We start from the raw sequence: 27,969 nt of genomic DNA, 5'->3' as shown, positions 1-27,969 counted from the left end.
CCGGGGAAATAGCCTCTGAGAGTCCACCCTATCTATTCCTCTCAACGTTTTGTAAACTTCTATCAGGTCGCCTCTCAACCTTCGTCTCTCCAGGGAAAAGAGTCCCAGCTCCCTCAACCTAACTTCATAAGGCATGCCTCCCAGTCCAGGCAACATCCTTGTAAATCTCCTCTGTACCCTCTCAATAGCTTCTACATCTTTCCTATAGTGAGGCGACCAGAACTGCGCACAATACTCTAAATGAGGCCTGACAAGGGTCTTATAAAGTTGCAGCATTACCTCCCGACTCCTAAACTCAATCCCTCGATGAATGAAGGCCAGTACACCATACGCCTTCTTGACCACCTCCTCCACCTGTGAGGCCGATTTAAGAGTCCTGTGGACCCGGACCCCAAGATCCTTCTGCTCTTCAACACTACTCAGACTTCTGCCCTTGATAGTGTACTCGTTCATCCTGTTGGTTCTGCCAAAATGGACGACTACACATTACAATTAGGAACTCTTTACAAGATAATCAGCTCAAATGAATTAAAAGCCAAAAACAAGAAAGCTAATTATGGTGCATTGTCATCATTATATTGTTATGGGACTAAAGGGAAAATTAAATCTAAAGAAATAGACATGTAAATACTTGGATACTAAAGGAGAGGAGGAGGACAAATGGAAAGCTTGAGAGTTTAAGCTTGTAAAAAGCCATCAGGCAGACAGAAATTACAAAATCAAATTATCAAAGAATGAGATCCATAATAAAAGCAAAAATAAACTAGGAGTAAGGACTAAATGGTGCCATGTAATGGCAGAAGTAGTGAATGACCAATTCACCAAAGTTTAAGATGACATAGACACTACTAGAGAATTTTCTTAAAAAGAATATTATAGTTGAGATGAAAGGGAGAAAATAATTGACAAACAAGCAAAACTAAATGAGGATAAAACTCTTGGGTAGATGGTATGACTTCATGCGTAGTGAAGAAAACTAGGCAGAATGTAATCAAGGCACCTAAAAGTTCCAGAGAAGAGATCTAGTGCCAGAGGACGGGTGGACAACTATTTATGTACAACACATGTATAAAGGGGATAGAACAAAACCTGGTAACTATCGACCAGTTGGCTTAACATCAGTGATAGGAAAGATATTGAAATTGGTCCTAAAAGAAGTGACGGAATTAAGATAGAAAACATAATAAAATAAGCCTGTATGGATTCCAAAAAAAGTCATGCTTAATTAACTGATTAAAAAATCTCTGAAGGTGTTAAACAATAGATGAAAGGCCTTTGAAATACAGTAGGCTGTTGACAAAAGTGAAGTCATGTGGAGTAAGGATAGTAAGGAATGGATAGCAGATTGATGGATGAAAAGCAGTGAGTAGACGTAATGGATAGTTACTCAGATTGGAGGAAAGCAGAGCCATATTCCAAAATGATCAGTGCTGGAACCACTATAATCAAAATTTACATTAATGATTTGGACTTGGGAGCAATGTTGTAGATGATGCTAAACTGGTAAGCATAACTAACACTAAGAAAGCTTGCACACTGGGCAGTTAAGTGGAAAATTAACGTTAAACATGGAGAAATGTTAGGTTGTTCACTGGGCATGATGTGGAGATGCTCGCTTGAATTGGGGTGGACACAGTAGGAAGTCTCACAATACCAGATTAAAGTCCAACAGGTTTATTTGGTAGAACAAGCTTTCTGACCTCCTCAGAAGACAAACAGGACAAGACCAAGAGAGTACCAGTTCATCATCCAATACTTAGTTTGCTGCGAACAATGGTCTGAGGTTGCGCAGTTGTTTGAAGACACATAGTGGGGATGTGGACATGGCCATGGCGAGATGCTTGTCTTAATCAATGACAGCTGAAGGCTCCAAAGATGATGTGCTGTGGCTTCTTTGCTCCAAGGAAGTACTGGATGACAAAGGGTCAGTCCTGCGTTTGTCTTCTGAGGAGATCAGTATGGCTTTTTTTGCTGTGGCCTGTTGGAACTGTCGATCGATGAGTTGAGCACCATATCCTGTTCTTACGAGGATGGAGTCTTCAAGATGTCATCGATGAAGACAAACATCTCACCAAGGTCATCCCCACACCTTCACCACTTGCCTTCAAACAACCTTACAATCTCAGACAGATAATTCTTTGCAGCAATCTATCCAGTCTTCAGGAGAACAGCAACCGTAGCACCACACAACCCTGCCACAGCAATCTATGCAAGACGTGACAGATCGTTGACACGGATACCATCATCACACGTGAGAACACCATCCACCAGGTACACAGTAGATACTCGTGACTCGGCCATCATTATCTATCTCAAATGCTGCAGGAAAAGATGTCCCAAGGCATGGTACATCGGCGAGACCATGCAGATGCTGTGACAACGGATAAACAGACACTGCTTGATAATCACCGGGCAGGAGTGTTCCCTTCCTGTCGGGGAACACTTTAGCAGTCGAGGGCATTGATCGTCCGATCTTCAAGGCCTTCAAGACACATGACAACGCAGAAACTGAGTGCATATGAGGACGGCCTCAACCAGGATCTTGGGTTCATGTGACAGTACATGTAATCACCACCATTTGACCTGTGCTTGCAAAATTCTACTAACTGTCTTGGCTTGAGACAATTCACACCTCTCTAACCTGTCATTATCCCCCTCTCCACTTACATTGTTCCTGTAAAGACTTGATTACCTGTTAAGACTTGCATTCCAACCATTATCTTGCAATTGAGTCTGTATATGCCCTGTTTGTACAAAGAACAACCCAGCACGGGAAACAGGCCCTTCGGCCCAATGAGCCCGCGCCGCCGCATCACCCTACACCTATTCTACCCTGCGTGTCTACGAATGGAACCCCTAACTTAGCCAGATTCAGGGGAGAATAGTGTCAATTTGGTAAACCAATCAGCCTAAGAGCTCATCTTTGGGGTGTGGGAGGAAACCAGAGCGCCTGGAGGAAACCCACGCAACCACAGGGAGAATGCACAAACTCCTACAGACACAGGCCCAAATCCATGTATCTGCACAGCCAGCAGTGCTAGTCACCGAGCTGTTGCGGCGCCCGTCTACCGGTCCACGATCAAGCACACACACCGACACGAAGTACTAGGCCACTCCCGGAACCTCCAAGAGCAGCCCACGCACGACCCACCGTGTGCATGCCCCTTGTTTGACAACGAGGTGGACCTCCACCTGCGGAATAAAAAGACAAAAACGTTAACTTACAAGTCTGCGTTCCCGGTGTCTCCTGACGTTCTGACCTTATTTAATAGCCCCTACTATAACCCTCCATCTTCGTTTCACTCATGTGTCTGTCTAACTGAACCTTAAACGAGTCCAACGTTCCTGCCTCCACCACCCTCCTTGGTAGCGCATTCCATATCCCCACAACTCTCTGCGTAAAGAACCTTCGTCTCACATCCAAATTATACCTCTCCCCCCTCACCCTTAAATCATGACCTCTCGTATTTGTACCCAGTCTAGGGAGCAGTCTCTCACTATTGACTCTATCTATTCCCTTCAGTATCTTATATACCTCTATCATGTCCCCCCTCAACCTCCGTCTTTCCAAGGAGAAAAGTCCCAGTTTCTCCAACCTTTCCTCGTATCCCAGCCCCTCCATGCCAGGCAACATCCTGGTAAACCTCCTCTGAACCCTTTCCAGAGCCTCCACGTCCTTCCGGTAGTAAGGTGACCAGAACTGGACGCAGTACTCCAAATGCGGTCTAACCAACGTTCTATACAACCGAAGCATTAGACGGCAGCTTTTATACTCTATACCCCTACCTATAAAGGCTAGCATTCCATAAGCCTTCCTAACAACCTTCTCCACTTGTGTCGCAACCGTCATGGATTTGTGAACCTGCACTCCCAGGTCCCTCTGTATGTCTATACTCCTAATTGGTCTACCTTTTATCACATAGCTCCTCTCTGCATTACTCCTTCCAAAATGCATCACCTCGCATTTGTCAGGATTAAATTCCATCTGCCACCTATCTGCCCAATGCACCAACCTATCTATATCCTGTTGTATCACCTGACATTCCACTTCAGTACCCGCCAACCCTGTCATCTTGGTGAACTCAACTCTCCACTCATCTAATGAAGGAGCATCTGAAAGCTCGTGATACCGAATAAACCTGTTGGACTTTAACCTGGTGTTGTGAGACTTATGGTATACAGACAGGAAAATAAAAGAATCACTTACTGCTGAAAAGATAAATTGATTAAGTGGAACAACAAAGGAACCCAGAGGTACAGATGAACAAATCATTATGAGCAGTATTGCAGGTCAGCAAACAAATCTTAAATGCTGAAAATGAACTGGGACATGGAATTGCTTAGTGAAGTTATGTTAACTTGAAAAAGATTCTGGTCAAGCTGCAGTTGGAATACAATGCACAATTCTAGGTTCCATGCCAGAGAAAGGAAATGGGGACACTGGAGAAAGTGCACATCCAATTTACAAGGACGACACCATAATTGAGAGATTACTGCTGTCGGAAAATATTGTACAGGCCAGTGCCTAGTTCTTTAGAAAAGAGAAGATTTAGAGCAGACCCAGTAGAGGTCACTAAAATAATACATGAGTAGAGAAAATAGTAGAAGCAATAAATGCAAGATGATTGCAAATCAGTCCAACAGGGTATGAGGATGAATCCCTTTCCTTGGTGAGAATGTGGAATCAGATACCATAGGATGCGATTCAGGCAAATAACTCCTATTTTAAAAAGAAAGGGAATGAGAAGATATGCTGATGGGCTGAAAAGAGGTATATGGAATGGAAGGAGATTCATGTGGAATAGAAACACCTCAGTAATTTGGCTGAATAATTTATGTAAGAAAAGAACAATTTTTGCAGCATAGCAATTGTCTGCCATCTTCCTTCTACCTCTGAATTTTATGCCCTACTAAAGAAGCTGCCATTTCTTTTGTATATGAGCTCCTTTCACAAATGAAAGATTCTGCATCATTCATAGAAGTCAACAAAAACAGTTTTAATTCAACTATCAATAAACCCCAACAGTAAGTGCTGTCGAGTACAGCAGAACCAAAAACATTAAACCCAGCAATACATTTTTGTTATTGTTCTTTTGAGGCCACTTTACATAGCGTTCACCTGTGAATTTTCTTAATAGCCATTTCAATCACTTAAATTACAATATTAATTTCTTTTAGGTTTTAAGCTTTTTATTTCTTGTTAATTTTCAGTTTTTGAAATTTACCTTGTCATCATTTAGACTCAATTAGTCCAATAAAGGGATCAGATTTACACCCAAACAAATTCTTCTTTCCAACAAGATTTAATCTCTAACTGTACCTTTACAAGTCTTCCAGCAAGTGTAATTTAACTTCAGTCAGGTTTGCCTATTTATTTGTATTCTGTGCTGCTTCTCGAGATGAATTTTGCAAGTCTCATGAGAAATTTAGTTCAAGTCCCAGCTTTCCATTCCCAAAACAGCACACCCAAACAATTTATCATTGGGCACAATTTGTGGAATGCAATCAGTTGGGTTAGATTAAAACCAACAAGGACCCATTGATAAATGCTGGGATGAGCCAGTGGGACCCATTGATACATAGTCATAAAGGTTTACAGCATGGGATCAGGCCCTTTGGCCCAACTTGGCCATGCAGCCCTTTTTTTCTTAAACCCCTAAGCTAATTCCAATTGCCTGCATTTGGCCCATATCCCTCTATATCCATTGTACCCATGTAACTAAATGCTTTTTTAAAAGATAAAATTGTACTCACCTCTACTATGACCTCCTGTTGTAGAGGTGGGTACCAGACATTCACTCATGAAAAAAGTGCCCCTCTGGACACTTTTGTATCTCTCCCTCTCACCTTAAACCTATGCCCTCTAGTTTTAGACTCCCCTACCTTTGGGAAAAGATGTTGACGATCTACCTTGTCTATGCCCCTCATTATTTTATAGACCTCTACAAGGTCACCCCTCAACCTCCTTCGCTCCAGAGAAAAAAGTCCCAATCTATTCAGCATCTCCTTATAACTCAATCCATCAAGTTCTGGTGGCATCCTAGTAAATGTTTTCTGCACTCTTTCTAGTTTAATAATACCCTTTCTATAATAGGGTGACTAGAATTGCACACAGTGTGGCCTTACCAATGTCTTGGACACCTTCAACAAGACGTCCCAACTCCTGTATTTAATGTTCTGACCGATGAAACCAAGCAGGCCAAATGCCGCCTTCACCCCACTCTGTCCACCTGTGACTCCATTTTCAAGGAGCTATGACCATGTACTACTAGATCTCTTTGTTCTGTAACTCTCCCCAACGCCCTACAATTAACTGGGTAAGTCCTGCCCTCGTTCAATCTACCAAAATGCATCACCTTGCATTTGTCTAAATTAAACTCCATCTGCCATTCGTCAGCCCACTGGCCCAATTGATCACGGTCCCGTCGCAATCAGATAACTTTCTTCACTATCCGTTATGCCACCAATCTTGGTGTCATGTGCAAACTTACCATGCCCCCTTTATTCTCATCCAAATCATTAATATAAATGACATAAGAGGACCCAGCACTGATCCCTAAGGCACACCGCTGGTCACAGGCCACCAGTTTGAAAATCAACTCTCTACAATCACCCACTGGCTTCTGTTAAGAAGCTAATTTTGTATCCACCTAGATACCTCACCTGGATCCTGTGAGATTTAGCTTTATGCAACATAGAGGTAAACTGTAATGAAAGAGGGTGCCATGAATTATCAGTAGAAAGAATGACACTGAAGCTTGTAAACTTTGAGCATCATGGAATGTTGAATTGATAATCAGCCCTAAAACTTTGTACCAATTCATGTATGGGCTGCTAGATGTAGCATGGTGTCATTGAAGTGAAATTGGCATATTGAACTCCAAATGTAATTTTACTAATTGTTTAGATTCTCCCTTCTTCATAGATGAAGATTGTGTAGGAATTGGGAATATTGGGATGTTTATAAATGAAAGCATTATTTTCAGTAATGGGTTTCTGCAGAGATCAGTGGTATAAGCGTAATATCGACAAAAAAATCAAAATGTGAAATTGCTTCATAACATTGACTGTTTTCTGTTACTTTTTTTTTTATAGAATCTCGCTCGCCTCATGGAAGGTCAAATTTCAACCACAGAGATGAAAGGACTCTTAAAGCACATGAACGTTTACAGAAAAGGCTTAAAGAGAGACAAGTGGGAGGACAGAAAGATAAACCCAATAGCCCCCCTTCTTCTCCACATAAAAGTCACTCAATTTCACCTACAAATGTGCAAAATGGATATGGAAAGGGACAAGCTATATCTAGTGTTACAGGGACTACAACAGGACCAGTAAAACTGAAACCATCTGGAAAAGCACAAAGCAGCCCCCAAGTTGATGCAGAGGCTGGAGGTGAGAACTTGCCACTGCTTCCTTAGATACACTTGAAAAGTGCAAGCATGTGTAAAAATTTAGGAAGATGATTATTTGCGCAGCTGACTGACTTCAGTAAATGTTATGTTAATATCGTTCTCATGGCACAAGATGTTTATGTGCTTTGGAATCTCTGGAGATTCAGATACTTTGACTTGCAAATAAACTATATTAAGCTGGTAGTTAGAAATCATTCTAAAATTTAGCAGTGGGCTGTTCTTAACCGTGAAACGTTTTATCGTTACACTTTTAATGACACTTGGAATAAATATGTATAATTTGAAACTTGAATTGAGTATATTCATACACAACCATGCATTTATTGCTCTTCTATGACACAATAAACAATTGCCAGCAGAATTTTATGTATTTAATCCAATTCATAAAAGGAAAAAAAAGCCCGTTTAAAGCCATTCAGTAATCTTAAAAAAAGACACGTTATGTAATTTAAAATATCAACGATATCTGTTCTGAACAGTGTCCTGCACATGGTAATACGAAATGTGTGTTTGCTGCAAACACTGTTCAAAATTATGTACCAAGAGTACATTAAAATGATAAGCAACCACTGAAGTGCAAGTGTCATTATCAGTATATTGGTTCTATTTAGGCAGTGAGTGCGAACTGTTGACTTAGCAAGGGGGAACTGATTTAATGTAGTACTGGAGTCTCGTGGATTTGTTATTATTGTCAAGACAACTCCATTGCATCTTAAAGAAAAATATCAGATTTTATGACTTTAAATCAAAAGCAAACATTTACAAAGCTAAAAACAAAGGAAATTAAAAATTAAGTTTGCAGTTGTTTTCTGTGAAACTTTGAAATATGCATTGTGACCAGCAGCTCCATTTTGGGGGGAAAGAAAGAATAGAAACAGCAAAAAAAATTGGTTCTGTGAATTTGTAATATTTTTTAAGTCTATCTCATAAAAGAAAAACAATCGTTTGGTCAACTCCAGGATAATGTGGATTTCAAAACTGCATAACCAGTATATAATACAAATTACTTGACTTTTTTGCATTGAACAGAGTAAACAGAGACATTTTTCTGTGTCTTTTTGCCATCTGAGCATGAAGTGCATGAATGAAAGAAGTGCAAAATAGATGTAATTGTTTCCAATGTGCGCAGAAAAAGGGAAGTATATGAAAATGTTAAATGTGAAAAATATAAGAAATTTGGGAAACTTAAAAAGTGAAATAGTGGAAAAACATTGTTTTTCTATTGAAGCATTGTTAGCTATGTTATTACAAGTATTTTTTGCTTAAAAAAAATACAGCAATGCTAGCATATCACACATCTTAAAAAAGAGGATCCATTATATAATGAAGTTGGCCCATAACATTGATGGAAATGAAGAACAGCTTAACTTGATGATCTGCTGACTTTGGATCATTTACAAACATGACTGATTAGGATGAATGTGTGAACAATTGGTGAGAGTCAGAACTCATTTGTTTCTAATGTTTGAATTGAGACTTTAAATTGCTAAACTTTAAGGATTGAAACTGTATGTTGCTCATTGATACAAATACTCTGCAGAAATAATCATCCATCTCATGTACCACTCACTCAGAATTGGTTAAATTCTTGCAGTGGTTTGTACAAGGGAGGATGATGTACACTGTGTGGAGTTTGCACACTCTCCCTGTCTCTGCATGGGTTTCTTCCGGGTACTCTGGTTTCCTCCTACCTTCCAAAGATGTGCAGGTTAGGTGGATTTGACATGGTAAATGTGTGGAAATTCAGTGATAGTGCACGGGAGAGGTGGTCTAGGTAAGATACTCTGTCAGAGTCGTACAGGCTCAATGGGCCACATGGCCTCTTCTGCACTGCAGGGATTCTACAACAATGTTCAGTGTTCATATCACAAGATTTGAAAGAGAAAATCCAGAATATATCCTTGTAAAGAGGAAGGATATCTTGACAGCCATTTCCTTACTTATCCACATTAGCAGATTCTGATGGGTTTCAATGTGTGTCAAAGATATGCTCTTTTGCAGGAAGCTGTTTATCTCCGAGTGTTCAAAAGTAAACCAAATTAATATTCTTGCTTCTCATTCTGTGATCCACCAATCTTGTCAGGATAAGATAACTAAATTGCACTGGAATCAAAAATGAGACAATAGGATTTTTTTTAAAGTCATTGTCAGGATATGGGCGTTGTTGGCAAAACCATCTTTTATTACCCATCCCTAGATTCCCTGGAGAATGTGATGGTGAGCCATTGCCTTGAATCACAATGTTCACTTCCTTAGCCTATGCACTAGCTACCACCAGCTCAAGACAATTCTGCAGTTGGATTGTCCTTTTTTTTAGATTAACTTGATCCTTCTAACATTGTGTAATCCCTTAACACTATAATCATACTGAAATGCCATGATATAACACTAAGTCTGTTTTTGTTTTAATGTTTTTCCCTTTTAACTCTTTGGTTGTGCCTTGGATTTTGGTTTCATTGAGTCTTTGATGATGAACTGCAGCAAGTTATTTTAAATCAAAGGTGAGCCTGACCTTGCTCTTGACGTGCAAATTTGCATCAAAAATTATTTAATACAGATCAGGAGTGAGTTTTTTTAGCCTTGGATGCCGCGGCCAATCGTACATCCGACTTGCATCCCTTATGAGATCAACTAATGTAGTAATATTGTTTGATTCATGGGATGTGGGCATCCCTGGCTGAGCCAGCACTTACTACCCATCCCTAATTATTCTTGAACTGTGTGGCTTGCTAGGCCGTTTCAGAGGGCATTTTTTCTTTAAAGAATCAACTGATTTCCTGTGGATCTGGAGTCCTCTGAAGGATGACAGATTTCATTCTCTAAAGGACATTAGTGAAACAGCTGGGATTTTATTGGCACTGGTTTTGTGTTCATCGTTAGGATTTGAATTCCAGATCTTATTTATTAAATTCCAAATTTCATCATCTGCTATGTTAGGATTCAAACCCGTGACCCTAGAGCATTACCCTGGGTCTCTGGATTACCCGTTTAGCGACAGTGCCACTACATCATCTTTTAAATGAATCCAGATCTGTCTTGTCTAATATGAACAAAGGATAATACAGCACACGAACAGGCCCTTCAGCCCACCAAGTCTGCGCTGATATGTAGTTTTTATCCTGTTTGCCTCTGGTTGATATGTCTATCAAGGTACACTTTGAAGGTTGCTAAGATACCTCCTCCCACCACCTCCACTGGCAGTGCAATCCAGGTATCCACCATACTCTTGCATTTTTAAAAAAAACTTCCCCTGCATGTCTTCCCAAAACTTGCCACCTCTCACCTTAAACCTGTGTTCTTTGTAGTCGACACTTCCAGCCTGAGAAAAAGCCTCTGATTATCCACCCTATCTACGCCTCTTATAATTTTGTAGACATCAGGTTGCCTCTCAACCTCTGTCTTTCCAGTGAAAACAATTCAACCTCTCATATCTAAAACCTTCCAGACCAAGCAACATACTGGTCAACTTTCTTTGCACTGTCTCCAAAGTATCCATGCCCTTCTGGTAATGTGGCGACCAAAATTGCATGCAGTATTAGAACATAAGAAATAGGAGCAGGAGTAGGCCATCTGGCCCTTCGAGCCTGCCCCGCCATTCAGTAAGATCATGGCTGATCTGTCGTGGCTCAGTTCCACATTCCCGCCCTCTCCCCATAACCCTTAATCCCCTCTCTTATCAAAAACCCATCAACCCGCGTCTTAAAAATATTTAGCGAGGTAGCCTCCACCACTTCAACGGGCAGAGAATTCCAGAGATTCACCACCCTTTGAGTGAAGAAGTTCCTCCTCAACTCCGTTCTAAACCGCCCCCCCTTTATCTTGAGGCTGTGCCCCCTAGTCCTACTATCCTTTCTGAGCGGGAAGAGTCTCTCCACCTCTATCTCTATCCTATCCATCCCATTCATCATCTTATACGTCTCAATGAGATCTCCCCTCATTCTTCTAAACTCTAACGAGTACAAGCCTGGTTTATTCAGCCTCTCCTCATAGCTCAACCCCCTCAACTCCGGCATCAGCCTAGTAAACCTCTGCACTCCCTCCAAGGCCAAAATATCCTTGTGTAAATACGGCGCCCAAAACTGCACACGGTACTCCAGCTGCGGCCTCACCAATGCCCTATACAGCCGCAGCAAGACCTCCCTACTTTTATATTCAATCCCCCTCGCTATGAAGGCCAGCATCCCATTTGCAACTGCAACAACAAAAGTTTTATATAGTTGTAACATAACTTACCAACTTTTATACTTGGTGCCTTGGCTGAGGAAGGCAAGCATGCTGCATGCCTTGACTATCTTATCCGCCTGTGTTGTCACTTTCAGGGATCCGTGAACCTGTATGTCCAGGGTCCTTTGTATGTCAATACACCTAAGGGTTGTGCGATTTACTGTATAATCTACACTTGAATTTAATCTTCCAAAATGCATCACCTCATATTTGGCTGGCTTAAACTCCATCTGCCATTTCTCTGTCCAAATCTGCAATCTCTCTCTATTCTGCTGTATTCTTTGATAATCGTTTCACAATCTGCAATTCTGCCAATTTTTGTGTCATCCGCAAACTTACTAATCAGACCACCTGCATTTTCCTTCAGATTGTTTATATATTACAAATAACAAAGTCCCAGCACTGATTGCTGTGACCACTAGTTACTGATCTCCGTTCTGAAAAGCACCCTTCCATCGTGACTTGTCTTCTATAACTAAGCCAGTTCTGTATCCATCCAGCCAGCATATCCTAGATCCTAAGAGATTTTGCCTTTTGTACCAGCATGCCATGGGGGACCTTGTCAAGTTCCTTACTGAATCCATGTAGGCAACATCCATCACCTTTCCCACCTCAATCATTCTTGTCACCTCCTCAAAAAAATTGTTAGTGAGACATTACCTTCCCACACAAATCCATTCTGCCTATCACTGAAAAGTCCATTCACTTCCAAATGCGAACGGATCCTGTCACTCAATATTTTCCAACAGCTTCCTCACCAGCCTGTAATTACCTGGATTATCCCTGGTCCCCTTTGTAAACATAGGAACAAAATTGGCCATTCTCCAATCATCTGGAATCTCACCTGCGGCCAAAGAGGATGTAAAGATACCTGTTAAGGCCCCAGCTAATTCCTTCCTTGCTTCCCGCATTATCCTGGGATAAATCCCATCCAGCTGTCTACCGCAATGCATTTTAAGACACCCAAGACTTCCTTCTCCATTATATTGAACTGTTGAGAGTGTTCACACGTCCTTCCCTAACCTCAACGTATCTCATGTACCCCTCTGGTGAATACCGATACGAAGTACTCACAAAAGATCTTAATGAGTCCACTTCCTTAGTTACTTTCAGAATAAATTTGCTGTTTCTGCTGTCTCTTTTGAAAATTTCCAAAGTATATATAAGCAATGAATAAAAACATTGCTGCAAATTTTCTTTCACTATTGTGCCTAATTTCCTTAATCTCTTAATTAAATGTTAAAGCTTACTTAAAATTGTCTGGTTTTCTGTGCCTGTGCTGATGTGATTCATGCTTGAGGTGGGACTGTAATCTTTAAAGTTCCATTCCTGTTTAGGAGAAAGTTTAGAATTTTTGTTTCTTCAAGAACCTGGGCAGTGCTGGTACAGCTGTATAATGCCCATTTACATTTGGACTGAGCAGAAGTGGTGGGGTATCTTTTATGAATTGCTATAGCTCTTCCAAAGATGGTATTAGGTAGGGATTTTGATCGAGTATGAAGAAGAAACTGCAATATATGTCTAAAGTTAGGACGCTGTCCATAATACATCTTTGATTTCAGTAACTTGTATTGTGCTCAGTTATATTTTCCCATGCTTAATGGTAATTGCTATTTTACACATTAGTATTGCCTCACGAAGGAGAACTTGCTTATTTACTGTTGGATAATAGAATTATTTCTCAATTTTTTAACTTTAAGAACTCCTGGATTTGAACATGTTCCAACTGTGTGCATTCAATACCAATATTTGTTTCTAAATATATTGCAACCAATGGATTGTTTCTAATAATTTCGAGAATTATTTTTGGACAGTTTTGTGCAGTTGTAAGAAAATTTGAACTTTTGAAGCCTAAAATTCAGAACTATTTAAAATCCTGATAAATTTGTGCTTCTGTATGTGTAATTTGAAGAATTGAATTTCTGTGGAGAGTGACCTGATTATCCATTGTAACTTTGACAAAGCCTCAAAAAACATTCACTCTTATCTTCTGAGGTTTTCTTTCTGTTACACTTTGAAATAAAACCATGAAAATTAGTATCCAGTTGATTTTCACGTAGTTAGATTGAAACATTATTCTACCATTCAGAAATGTTACACCTTGAAGTGCAATTAGCTGCACTTGAGCAATTATTTTGTAGGAAGGACAGAAACAAAAAAGTAAACCAAACCTACTGAAAATCATAGCTGGTACTTTCTGGCCTTCGCCAGCAGGATCGTTGACAATGCCATGGGTTTTCTGGCGACGGGGGGTGCATTCAATGGGGGAAACCCTGTTGACAGCAGTGGGACTAGATGATCCCACTGCTGGCCAATGCTGGGCAGTGGTCAATTCCATCAAAAGGGATTTTTTCACTTCAGTAATATATCCTGTGTAGGATAGTAGGTTCTGTAGACAGTAAGAGCATTACATAGGACCGCCATAGATCAAAAGTCCTGTTACAAGTGGGAATTATTGCTGGTTAAAATATTTAATCCAGTTCCTTGAAGCTTGAAGAAAAAAATCTGAGCCAAGCTATTTTAATCCTCTGATTGCTCTGCAAGGAGGACAGTTAGTTTATTGTGCTGTCTGCATCTAATCACTATTTTCATTTCATTGTTTCAGTAAACTCGAGTACAATTGCCTTCAATCTTATATTCTTCTGGCACTGGTCATGCTGGGAACTTTATTTGTTTCAGTGATTGTGTAAACTTTGGAGCAACATCTTTGGTATATTAAAATCTTCTAATTGGATTTACATAAGTTTTGAGAAATGTCTTTCATTCCTTTGTGAGTTTGGCTTATTTTCTAGGAACTCCTGTTTTCAATCTTTAATGGCAATTCTCATAATTTCTATCTTATAATTTGTGTATCAGCCTTAAAAAGCTGAATAACTAATAAATTGTTTTCTTCCTTTAACAAACTCTTCCTTTCAAAAATGGACTATGCCAATATCTGTTGCATTTTAAGCACTGAATTGTCACCTGATGAAATCTATTTTTCCTCCTCAAACATATTGCATACCTGCTTGAATTGCAGTTGAATTAAAACAATGTTCAGAAGTGACATTTTGGAATTGTATCAATTTTATCTAATGAGTTAACCAATGTAAAGAAAATATTTATGTTCACGTAGGGTCTTCTCAAATCTGTCAGTACCCCAAAGGCCTTCACATATATCAAATTAATTAGAAGTGTAGTGACCGTAAAATAGGAAAATTTAATGCAAACTCTCAAACAGCAAGATGAAAGGTCAGTTGGGCAGAAAGTTAGTAAAGACACAGAGCAAGCTCCCTATCCTTCAACTTGTGTTCTAGGATTATTGTTTTTCGATTGAACAATCGGAAATGGAAAGCAAAGTTTCAGTTTATTTTCTTGTCTGAGGGATTGTACTTTAAACGTACAGCCCTCTTTCAATAGAGGACCAATATTTAGACTGGTGCAGGGTTTACGTGAAACTAGTTATCCAAAGGCCTAGAGCCACAAACTACAAGGAGCATCATCCAAGAAACGTTTCTCTGACATTTTGAATCTTCCCATAATCTACTTTTACTTCAAATTGCAAAGGTCTTTTCCTCTTTGCCACTTGGTTAATGTGATAATGGGATGGGTTTGAAATGGCGATGTTAGATGTTTCTGGCAAGGTGTTTAGGGAGATGGAGGGTGATGTAGGATTTGTGTAAACTGTACATTATGTAGCTCCAGCCATTAGTGTACGAGATGAACTTAAAGGACAAATTGTTCTTTTTGTGCCCATCAAATTCCTGCAGTTTTTAGGCAAGCTAGTTGCTGCTAGTTGTTTAGCTGTTATTGCGCCACATGGCACTAATCATAAACATTTATGATGTTGTAGCTTCATAGTGAAAAATACAAAGTAATGTGCAGAAATTTCAGTAGTTACTTTTTAAGTCTAAAGGAGACCACTTTTATAAATATAAACAGAATATACAGTAGATAACTGAGCCACATGGATAAGAAATGAAATAGCTTACATTTGTGTAGCATCGTTCACATCCTCTAACTGCTTGACAGGTAATCGCTTTTGATGTGCAGCCACTTTTATTTCAGAGGCAAAGTTGGCAGTCAGTTTTGTGCAGTGCTATCTCGATCCAATAAGATGAGTAGTCACTGAATCTAAGGTTGGCAGTGTAAGTAAGAAATGAGCACCAGAAGAATACCTGGATGGACATGTGCGAACAGGAAATTAGTTTATTATCTCATTTGAAAGAATGTTCTTGGTGCTTTCACAGGTTGGTTGGTGCTGAGTTAGTCAATTTTGATTCGTTACCAGAAAATGTACTGCAGTATATTTAACCCCCTCTTATAAAACTGGACAAACACGCAGCTTGACCCTCCAAGTTAACCAGCTGCATTAGATTGTAAATATTCTAATTGGAGACTGGTTATTGCTTTGGGAAAGAAAGAAGTATTGCTAGGATTTTTTTTAAATTGCAGCTTTGTTACCAGAAACAACAGGCACTGGGTCAATTTTCTGAGAGCTTTGCTGAACATTGTACAGAAACTGCATATTGCAATATGAGTACAAAGACAAATTAATTTTCATCAAATTGGTCCTCAAAACAAAGATGTTCTTGCCTGCTAATGCAGGCCGGATGCAAGGCTTTCTATTCCATTTATCTTACACAGACCAAGTGAAAGGATAAGCTGCTCTGCCATCATCAGAATTGCCAGCATTGTTCTTCAGAAGCACTTTCATGCACTTCCTTGTATAAGCTTACGTTCTAGGTAAATTGAATAGAATGAAATGGAAACTACAAGAAGTTCCCGTTCTAAAGCATTCTAAGCAACTGGTAAACTTTAAGTGGCTTTTGAGCTGAGGTAATTGACAAATGTAGACTTTGATGCCAGATTGTACTTCGCCAAGTAGAAAGTCAGCTTTATCACATCCGAGAACTACAGAAATGTTTATTTTATGTCAGCACATGGCTATATGGATTAGATTGTGGAAAAACTTGTTTAAAATCTTAGAGAGTGAGTGTTACCTTCGTACCAGTATATAATGTCTGCTGTTCACTTACTGATTCCACACAGGTAAAACAGCTTGCTGGTCCTGTGTTTGCATTTTGTCATGGTAGAATGTGTATTTAATCTACTGTTTAAGGACAGAGATTTGTGTGACTGCATGTATTATATTTCAGTAGCCATGTTTTATCCAATTGATGGACTGTAAACAATATATTCTAAATTGTATAGACAGAGAAATAGCTGACATGAATGACAGCTGAGACTGCACCTGAGAAACCAACATGAGAATGACAGTTACTCATGACATTTGAATAGTGGTACATTGCACTTTCAAAAGAAACCTGGTTTAATTAATAGCTTCAGGACAGTAGCCAAATGTTCACCATTTAGACTTGAACAAAATATCCTTTGGCCAAATGGAACAATAATTGCTTATCTAAATGTTAAATATTTTGAGCAGGTGTGACTATAACTTATTGTGATACAACACGTTTGAATAAACTGGTAGTTATACAATGAAATTTTAAAATCTTTCAAATGCAACATTACCATGATATTATGCTGACTTCTGTAGTCATGTTACTATTCTCTGCATTATGCATTGATTTGTAACCAGTCTTTTCACGTGCTTTAATTCTCAGATTCAGATTTAGAAACAAAATTATTACAAGAGCTTCTTTCTGGCATTGCTAAACCTGTGGTAAGTAAGATTAAAGTTTTTTAAAACTTAGAATTGGTGTATTAGTGCTCCATGATGACAGGCTGAATAGTGTACCATGAACACAACCACAGTGGATTCAGCATCAAGTCCTAGTGTAAACTCTGATTCTGACTGATGGTGCTACAGTTAATTTGTGTTCCTGTATTAGGAAAGGGAGGGGGTGGTGAGGGTAAGGGGGAAGGCTACCAGATGCTATCTGATATCCTGTGGTGTGTGTTTTCTAATTATTGCTCCTATTATTCCAACTCCTGCTCCTGTGTCTTATGCTTTCATTGTGAGAAAGTGGAGTTGAAGTAGATGAGCAGCCATGAGCTTGCTGTTTAGTGGAACAGGCTCAGAAGGCCAAGTGGCCTACTCCTGTTCCTTTTGTTCATATTTTTATTGGGGACCAGGCCAGCCTTCTGAGATGAGAACATATTCTTCTCTCCAAGTAGGAAGAGAGAATTGGTCATCCTGTGTGCAGCTCATGACAGCTGATTTTACAGCAAAATTGAGGAAGACCTAAAATCGGGACACTCTCTAGCCTTGCAGTAATGGAATAATTCTTAATCAATCCATCTATTCAGATGCTGCTCTTGTTATCAAAAAACTGTAATTGTCACCTCCTGGGAAAAATACCAGCCATGCTTCTTATATGCTGGTAAAATACCATGCCATCTTCAACCCTTCTCACCAAGTCCTTGAAGGTGTAGTCGTCACCTAAATCTGTGCTCATCTTCCACAACAAAATGTTTAAATATTCAAGTCAGATTTTTGTTCCTATCACAGTACTGAAATGACCTGAATCAAAATTGCCAATCACATATATTTTGTGATTATGGTGCATTATCCCTCTGCAGTCACTAACATGACCAAAACCTGTCATTTTCCCTCACCTCACCTCTCTATTGTCATCTCAGTGGAACTAGCTTGATTTGTTCCTCTTTTAGCTATCCACTCATAGCCAGAGGATCTCTTAACAATAAATTCACATCCCACTCTTAGTGGTATGTGTAGACTCCTTCAAAGAACTGTCCTTGATCCCCTGCTCTTGCTCATTTGAATGCTTCTCATCTGCAACGTGGTTTAAAGACATGGCATCTTCCGTGTGTAACCTGATGACGTAGTTCTACCCCTATGCAATCTCCAGCTCAGACTACTTTGTTGTTAGACTGCTTGTTCTACATGCCTACATGTCCTGGCTGAAACGGTTTTCTCTCATTAAACACTGGTAAGGCTGAAGGTTTTCATCCTTAACGTAGATTTTACAACAGGCTGCATCCCCTTCCAATGTCATTTTCGTAGGTTGAATCACACCATTCACAAACATAGTATTCTTTCAACAATGAGATGAACTTCTGAACTCATGTCCCCTCCAGCACACAGACCTTCTACTTTGACCTCTAACATCACGTGCCTCTGCCCTGCCTCAGCCCATCTGCTGCTAATGTTTTCCACAGCTTTGTTTAAAAATTACATTCTCATGTTTAATACCTTTGTGGCCTTTCCTTCCCTGGTTTTGTCATCCCTTCCCAGCCCAACAGTTCCTCTGAAAGCTTTACACTTACTTGTTCCTCCTGCCTTCTACCCACCATTAATGATCGTGCTCTTTGGAATATCTTCCCCAAAACTCCCAACCTCCTCTTTTTTTGACTGAGCTTTTGCTCAACTAAGTTATCTTCTACTTTGGTTCTGTGACCATTTCTGTTTGATTAACCCCCAGTCAAGTGGTGTGGGATATTTTTCTGCCTTTAAAGGCACAATACAAATGCAAGATGCTGCTGATTGTCACTGCTGTCTATGCTGTGTTCATCTTTAACCATCCTTTTGATTTCAGGTATCTGAAATTAAAGAAAAATCAGTCGTCTTATCCTGGAATCCACCATCGGGTTCAGTGGAGGAGGAAGATAATGCCGATCAGTTACCAGCAGGCTGCAGTTATGAAGTTATAATATCTAACAGTGGAAAAAGTGGAAAATTCAAAGTGGCTTATTTGTGAGTGTTTGATTCTTTTCATTGTTTTATTTTATTGGGTGCTACTCATGGTGTTATTGTCAGTGTTGGGCCTGTAGAAAGCTAATAACCGCAAACTAAAACTCATTTCGTGTTTATACAATGCATGGAAGACCAGGTGTTTTACAATCCAAGAGTGAGATTACTTGCTGTTAAGCTCAAAATGGAGACTGTCATAACCCAATAGCTCTGAACCAGAGGAACTAGATAAATTTGAACCCAGATATGAAAATGCAGTATTCTAAACCAAGCATTGCCCAGATCTGTAATTTAAATCAAAACTCTTAACCATAGTTAGACACACAGAAATGTGAAGCTGGACCCCTAGGAGTTCATTTAGTTCCAGTTGTTTAAAATTTTGTGCAAATTTTTTAATTTTTAAAAAAAGAACAAATTGAATTTGGTTAGTATACTTCGTGATTGGCAAATAAAGATCTAATTGAGGTATGGAGTATTAATATAACAAAACCTACATTAATTGACACTTATTGATAGTTTCCAAATAACTTACATTGCAAAAGATCCAAATTTCACCTTGAAATTGTGAGCACGTGAATTATGAACAACAGGCAACCTTCAGTGCACCAATTTTGTTTGCAAGTGAAAACACAGGACATGCTGAATATTTGCGCAATCTTATCCCAAAGATCAAAGCACTTCTCTGGCACTGTGGATGGTTGATAAAGAATTCACCGTCCCACTGAATTCAAGAACTGTACTGGAATGCTCAATGTTCATCCTTGGGTCTCCAAGGCACTTCTCCTAGGTTATTGACATGGAGATCATAGCATTTATTTCCCACCATGGTGGGCGACCCCACCAATTTCTGTGACATCACTTCACCGCCATCAAAGTCTCAACTGAGTGGAGTGTTTGCAACTATGGGTATTGACATTCACATAGATATTGGCTGGGTGCTTTGAAATGGGAGGCTGAATGAGATAGATACAGGGAATACAGTCTCATGGAGCAAAGAAGAAAGGGAAGAAAAAGGACAGAGGATGGAGTGAGTGAATAGGAAATAGAAATAGATTGGGGCTCAAGTGCTTGGTGAGACAGGTGTGGGCTTCTTGGTTCTACAGAGCCAGGAGCTGCAATTATAACATGGAGTAAGAACTCAGGTATTGCTACTGGAGTACAGTGAATAGCCCTTAAGCCTTCTCTGCTTTATCTTAAAATCATTTCTGACTTTTGGCTTCAAATGCCATATCCCTTCATTCCCCAGGAAAATAAAGATCTTAACCGTAAATATCTTCACGATGAAACATGCACAGCCTTTGGATAGAGAATTCCAAAAATTCACAATCCTTTGTATGAGGAAATTCTCATCTCATCTCAGTAGTAAATGGTCGTCCCCTTATTCTGAGACTGTGCCCCACTATTCTAGATTCCTCAGAGGAAACCATCTTTTGGTTCTACCCTTTCAAGCTCCTTCAGAATCAGTGATAACTCCTGTAGGAGCGGACAGAAGTTGGAAGAACCATTGGCAAACGGAGGTGGGAGGTTCTTTAAGTGAATGTCCTTGGGCAATGGATCATTTACCACATATTTTATCTTTTCATAGTTCTATTTAAAAAAAACTGTTTTCAGGAAATAATCACACAGCAGAACATCATAATTCCTGTAGCATGGTGATGGATTATGTTTTTGACATTTACAATTTCGATAGCGAATGTTAGGAATGGTTTATTATTTACTGTGGTGAACTTCTAACTACAAATCTGCACCATCACCAAGACTGTCTATTTGCTTCTTGATGACGTTTCATATCAAGCCTGCTTCAAATTAGCAGCTGAAGAAACCCTTCCCTCTGCCTTTGTTACATAGAAAATCAACACATTCCTATTGGTTTCCCACATTTTAATCTCGTAAATCACCCAAAACTTTGCTGTCATTGGCTGTGTTCACCTTGCATTCCTATGCTAGCTAACCTACACCGGCTATTGGTCAAGCAGCGTTTTAATTTAAAATATTCATCCTTGTTTTTAAATCCCTCCGTGACCTTCTCCCTCTCTATCCTTGTAATTCCCACCATTTTCACAATCCTCCAAGATTCCTACGCTCCCCTTGAGCACCCAGATTTTAACCGTTGCACCACTGGCAATCATGCCTTTTGCAGCTACTGCCCTAGGTACTTTGCCCTGTGAGTGGTGCAGCAATCTGTTACCGTATCGGAAACAAATAGACCATTCAAATAACATTGACTTTAAACTGTGTAGGTAAGCAGCTGTGCTGTAATCGGAAAGGGATTGCAAAATTCAACAAACAGGCTGTGCATAGCAAACAGAAACTAATGGGAAGATTGGTCCTAAGCTCTGAAACTCCTTCCTTAAACCCTGCCACCCTCTAATTCTCTTTCCTCCTTTAAGGTGCCCATTTAAACCTACTTTGACTAAGCTTTAGTTTTACTGCTCTAATACTTCATTATGTACCTCCATGTCAAAATTATTTTAGCATGCACCCTTGAAGTATCTTGGGATGTTTTATTTTGTTTAAGGGTATCATATTGTTTTCAACGAGATTGAGAGAGCAGGGGATTTCAATTGAAGACCTTTTTCTTAATTTCAGAGGAGAAGAAACAACAGTTACAATAACTGATCTGCGACCAGCCACAGATTACCACGTTAGGTACAGCTTCATACCTGATATTTTTTAAGAACTAACAAAATACATTTTCTGATATATTGTTACAGTAGAAAGGAGATTTCTGTTCTATCTGCTTGACAGCTGTGTTCTTCTCACAGGCTTTCAGCAATCTGTAATTCTGTGAAAGGCTCTCCTTCAGAAGTGGCAAGCTTTACCACAGAGCTCAGTAAACCTGATTCTCCAGCTCCACCAAAACTAATTAATAGGACCAAAAACAGTCTGAGCCTGCAATGGAAGGTATGAATTATCAGATCTAGCGGCAAATTATTTTCTGATGCTTTGACCTCTGGGAAAGGGGAGTGGGGTTAAAATATTATGTTGGTGGCCGTTGTGGGAGGGCAGAGAATGCGGTGCTTCCTTTGAAATGTTAACACTCATGAGGATCTCATGCAAATGTTCCCAGGACCCTAAATCTAATTTTCAAAATGTGGTGTAAGTAGCGTACAGGGAACAATATGATCTGCAGAAAATGTTTTCATTGGTGTACAGCAACAGAAATAATATGCTAATAAATCCAGTGATGTACAGAATCTAATAACATCCTTAATTTACTGTTTTAATTTTTGCTGCAGGCACCCAATGATGGTGGTTCTAAAATCTCAAATTATCTTTTGGAATGGGATGAGGTGAGTTTTCTCCTTGTGTTGTCTTTAAATGACAGTTCTCCTTATTTAAGTGTCAAAGTGTCATGGTGCTGATAAAACTAGTAGCTAAATAAGAATTAAATACAGAAACCTTTCTTCTTGTAGGGAAAACAAAGCCCTTTCAAGGAATGTTACTTTGGACATCAGAAGCAATACAAGCTGACTAAATTGTCCCCATCAGTAGGATATACATTCAGGCTCGCAGCTAAAAATGAAATTGGACTGAGGTAGGTAACCTTATTTTGAAATACGGAAATGGCTGTAGTTCGCTGGAAATGGGAAAATCTAATTTACCTATAGCTACTGTTTAAAAACCATGTGCTGAAGAGAAGCAGTTGAAGTTTTGAGACCATATATTGCTATATATCATCCTCTTTCACAGTGGCACCTGCTTATGTTCCACACACAATTATTAAGCAGCCTTGATTTTTTTATTACATTCACAAAAACTATTTTCAAATGTCAGAGAGAGTTAAGGGTAATTATTTTATCTACTGATTTATTCTTCTATAAAGGCATACAAATAGAAGAAATAGGAGTAGTAGTAGGCCAGACAGGCCCTTGAGACTGCTCTTCCCACCAGTAAGATAATGGATAATCTTCAATTCTACTCTGTTATCCCCAAATCCCTTGATCATTTGATGCTTATGTTCTGTAACATTCAGTTGGTTGTTATACAAAGTCTGCCATCATGTTCTTCCATCCATCAGAGCAATCAGAGATATATGATGGCCATTTATAGATTCCAACTCTATCGCTTAAAATTAAAGGGCAAGCTGTACACCTTGAGGCACATTGTCCCTCATTGAATGTCATTTTAGTTGATAGAAAGTGCGCCATTGCTTGTGGAAACTGACTTTTGCATTGTTGCCCAGAGTATTGGGAAGATGATCAAATTTTCATGTCTATGTTTTCATGGAAGGCCAACCATTGTTGACATGTTCAGCTGCTCTAGTACTTGCGATAATAAATTGTGAGCTTCTTGCGTTACATTTTAACTATGTGTTTTTGTTTCTTCCACTAGCGATCTCAGTGAAACAGTACAGTACTACACAGCAGGCAGTGTTCCACCTTGCCCAGCTCCTCCTCGGCTAATTCGTGCAGGTGTCACATGGATGTCATTAGAGTGGACTAGACCTAGTGGTGTTTCATGTGATGAATCCATTACATATATCCTGGAAATGGAAGATGAAAGTTCAGTAAGAGATTTTGAGCTATATTTATCAAGTATTTTTTAATCCAAGTAAGAAATGGGCACTTAATAGTGTTAAACCAGATTCCACTGCTTTACCTTGGCTAATGTACACTTTTGACCCAATGTGTGAAATTGGACTTTCTTCTTGCCTGCCTCACTTTTGTGGCGCCGTACAGACTTTTCTCCCCAGTACCCTACAAATGTAGCATTGTAGACATTTGTATGTTCAGGCAATGAAACTAAAAGAAAGCATTCAGTAGTTGGTCTAGACTGTTATCAGCAACAGTCCCTGCATAAATGCCTATCATAAGGCAAAGAGGGATATGTAACAAGCAAGGAAGGAAACCACCTGTGAGGAAATAGTTAAAATAATCCATCGACCTGCATTGGAAAGCGTTCTGAACCTCTTTGTCCACTCACACCTTGAAAGGGATGGATTACTAGTGGCAGCCACAAATTATGCACAACAATGCACCAAGTACGAAAACCAATACACACATATTCAGCTTCACTGTTGGGACCACTTTTGGCTCTACATTAGGTATTTATAAACTTAAAACTCATGATAGGATTTGAGAGCATAATCTAAATTTCCACAACTGCGAGAGTGCTGTCGCGTCAAGAGGTGCTAATTTTTGGGTAGGTTAAAACCTGTCCATCTGCTTACTGCTATTTATTAAAAAAGTAGAGGATTCGCCCAAGCTACTGGCCACATTTTGCACTAAATTCTCCACTTTAATTGCTTTGTGGAAACAACTTTTTTGGGATGAAGTTCTTTAAAGATGTTCTCAGGACATGAACATATGAACAAATTCATTCTTCTGTATATAAATGTATGTTAACTTGTACAATCTGTAATGTATCTTGAAGTGGTGTAACTGTAAAACCATTAAGTCAAAAAATGGTGTCAAAAGTGCTTTGAATTACGCTTTAAAATCTTGCTTGTTTTCTTAAACCACATGGGCGTAGGAACAATAGTAGGCTATTTTGATCCTAAGGTGTCTTCCATTTTGGGCTGACCTATATTTTGAGATGTTTATTTTTTTCTGTATGGTGAATAGTAATTTGTCTTGCACAGCTTACTATGGGATATGAGCTGAGATTTGGCATGTGGAATTTGTAACCTCTGACCAATTATGGACAGCACATTTCCAAACAGCAAACTACCCTTGTTGAAATCTATGTCCCAGTGGAGGAAATGTGATCGTTTCTGATTTGTTAATCACTGTTATTTTTGGCTGGTTATCATAACCAGTCATTGTAATTCATATGGGTAGAAAGAAAGGGAATTGTGATCATTCTGCTATTAAAAACCTTTTGCACATACTGCTGTGATATACAAATTTAACATGTAAAGTTGTTTGAAGTTACGTTTTAAATATTTTATAGGGTTATGGTTTTAAGGCAAAGTACAATGGCGATGAGCTTGCTTGCACTTTAAAAAATCTCAGACGGAGTAGCTCCTTCAATTGCAGAGTAAGTACTATTTGCTTATTCAATTTTGCTTATTTTTCTTTTTCTTTTAACATAATTCATTCCAAGTGTAGACTCAGATAATAAAAGGTATTTGTCCCCATGAGGAAGGAAAATAATTAAGTAGGGAATCTATTTAGTATCATTCAGTGACCCTTGTATGAAATGACGCTTATTCATGCTACATTACATCTGGCTAAGAATCTGACTTTAGTTGAATAGTCTTGAGACTTGCTTGAGACTTGATGAATGGCCACTTCAGTGAGATATTGGACGGTGGCTGTTCATGTGGAATTTCAGAAATAGAAGAGGTGAGATTCTGGCAGGGCAGAAGGTAACAACTCTTTGAAACTCCACTGAAGTTGACTTGTTGCTACAAGTTTCTCTCTTCTGTGCCTAGTGGTATAAGAGGCTGCATGTACAATCAACAGACCATTTCTGCAACAGTGTTCCTTTCTTAAAACGCAAGCTAGTTATCAGAGTCTGACTCTGAACTCTACCTGGAGAACTGGCTGGAGGTGATAAGAGAATCTCTCATCACTCCACTGCATTTCACTCGGATGAAAGTTCCTCCCCATGATGCCAATTCAGTATATTTGAAATATGGAGAGTTTCCTGTTTGCTGGGCCCATGGTGGGTGGATTTGAATTAAAAGCAAATACCCTATTGGATGCCAACCTAATATTAAAAAACTGAAACACAAATCTCCACTAGCTGGGCAGTACCTTTATAGTGTATCAAAGTTATTAGTTTAAGAGAATTGCTGAAGGTAGCATTTTTATTACAATTACAATGGCCGGCAAACCCAAGGTAGAGCTGCAGTGATGTCATTATGTTGTTCGAGTAGCCAATCTCAATAAAAGATTTCGCAGACCCCTTAATCAGGGAAAAGAAAAGCAATAGAAATAAAATCATTTTTAAATAGAGTTAAGTTAAAGACTGGAACATGGACATGGGGTGATGATAAAAGCTGAAATGATCAAAAATGTTTTAAAAGCTTTAAAAAGTTTTTAAAAAGTCAAATTGATCAAATGGAGATATATAACACTCCAAGAATATAAAAACAATTCAGGGCCAATTCTATGAATAAATCCCAGTTACGGCAATGAGAGAGTGAGAAAAGGAAAAGTTCTTAATGTGCAGTGTTAATAGGGGACTCCATAGTGAGGGGGTCAGATGGGCGTTTTTGCGGACGCAGATGGGAGTCGCGGATGGTGGTTTGCCTCCCTGGTGCTGGGATCTGGGATGTCTCTGGATGCGTCCCAGACATTCTGAAAGGGGAGGGAGAGGAGCCAGAGGTCGTGGTACATATAAGTACTGCTGTCATTGGCAGGAAGAGGGAAGGGATCATGAAAAGAGATTATAGGGAATTAGGTACACAGCTGAGAAAGAGGAACGCAAAGGTAGTAATCTCAGGATTGCTGCCTGCGCTGCGGGAGAGAGAGCAGGAATGGAATGAGGTGGAGGATAAATGCGTGGCTGAGGGACTGGAGCAGGGGGCAGGGATTCAGGTTCCTGGATCATTGGGACCTCTTTAGGGGCAGGTGTGACCTGTACAATAAAGACGGGTGGCACTTGAATCCCAGGGGCACCAATATCTTGGCGGGAAAGTTGGATAAGGCTACTGGGGGGACTTTAAACTAGAAAGGTTGGGAGGAGGGAATCAAGGTGAGTTGACTGAGAGCGAGGAGGTTAGCTCGCAAGTAGAGAAGGACTGTGGACAGTGTGAGAGGGAGGTTAGATGGGTGATGGAGAAGGGAAGCGCCCAGACCGTGTGTCTGAGGTGTGTCTATTTTAACGCCAAGAGTGTAGTGAATAAAGTGGATGAGCTTAAGGCGTGGATTGCTGCTTGGGAATGCAATGTGGTGACCATTACGGAGACTTGGATGACTCAGGTGCTGGGATTCAGATGTTTCAGGAATGACAGGGAGGCAAAAGAGGGGGTGGATTGGCACTGTTGATCAGGGACAGTGTCACGGCTGTAGAGAAGGTGGACGCTGTGGAGGGATTGTCTACGGAGTCTGTGTGGGTGGAAGTTAGGAACAGGAAGGGGTTGGTAACTTTGCTGGGTGTTTTCTATAGGCCGCCCAGTAGTGACAGGGAAGTTGAAGTGCAGATGGGGAAACAGATGTAGTAATAACAGTTAGATGTTATTCTAGAGAGAGAGTTGTAGTAATAACAGAGTTGTCGTGATGGGAGACTTTAATTTCCCAAACATTTGACTGGAATATCCCGAGGGTAAGGGGTTTGGATGGGAAGGAGTTTGTTAGGTCATTTCAGGAGGGTTTCCTAACACAGTATGTGGATAAGCCTACAAGAGGAGAGGCTGTACTTGGACCTGGTGCTGGCTAATGAACCTGGACAGGTGTCGGATCTCTCAGTGGGAGAGCATCTTGGGGATGGCAATCAGAATTCTATCTCCTTCAAGATAGCATTGGAAAGAGATAGGATCAGGCAGGCTAGGAAGGTGTTTATCTGGAGTAAGGGGAAATATGAAGACATCAGGCAGAAAATTGGACGAGTAAACTGGAAGGAGGTGTTCTTGGGGAAAAGTACTGAAGGAATGTTTGTCTGGAGCTCTGCACGACAACGTTCCGATGAGACAGGGAGGTTTTGGTAGGTCGTGGGAACCATGGTGCACGAAGGTTGTGATAAACCTAGGCAGGAAGAAAAGAAAGGCTTACAGAAGGTTCAGAG

The 27,969-nt window shown here is 39.9% G+C and overlaps 1 protein-coding gene across 2 annotated transcripts in view; it reads left to right on the top strand.

The window, feature by feature from the left end:
* LOC145342301 (fibronectin type-III domain-containing protein 3A-like) overlaps positions 1–27,969 on the top strand; it is a 179,385-nt gene that overhangs the window by 127,976 nt on the left and 23,440 nt on the right. For both annotated transcript variants that reach the window (XM_080187760.1, XM_080187759.1), the window contains exons 6-14: positions 7,096–7,392; positions 17,243–17,301; positions 19,139–19,296; positions 21,883–21,942; positions 22,059–22,197; positions 22,533–22,586; positions 22,710–22,831; positions 23,629–23,803; positions 25,189–25,275. In XM_080187760.1, the coding sequence (XP_080043886.1) occupies positions 7,096–7,392; positions 17,243–17,301; positions 19,139–19,296; positions 21,883–21,942; positions 22,059–22,197; positions 22,533–22,586; positions 22,710–22,831; positions 23,629–23,803; positions 25,189–25,275 (1,151 nt within the window). The remainder of the gene's footprint in view (positions 1–7,095; positions 7,393–17,242; positions 17,302–19,138; positions 19,297–21,882; positions 21,943–22,058; positions 22,198–22,532; positions 22,587–22,709; positions 22,832–23,628; positions 23,804–25,188; positions 25,276–27,969) is intronic.

Source organism: Carcharhinus amblyrhynchos, chromosome 4 (genome assembly GCF_965287045.1).
Source record: "Carcharhinus amblyrhynchos chromosome 4, sCarAmb.v2.hapA, whole genome shotgun sequence".
NCBI lineage: Eukaryota > Metazoa > Chordata > Chondrichthyes > Carcharhiniformes > Carcharhinidae > Carcharhinus > Carcharhinus amblyrhynchos.
This window is presented reverse-complemented; position numbering and strand designations above follow the sequence as displayed.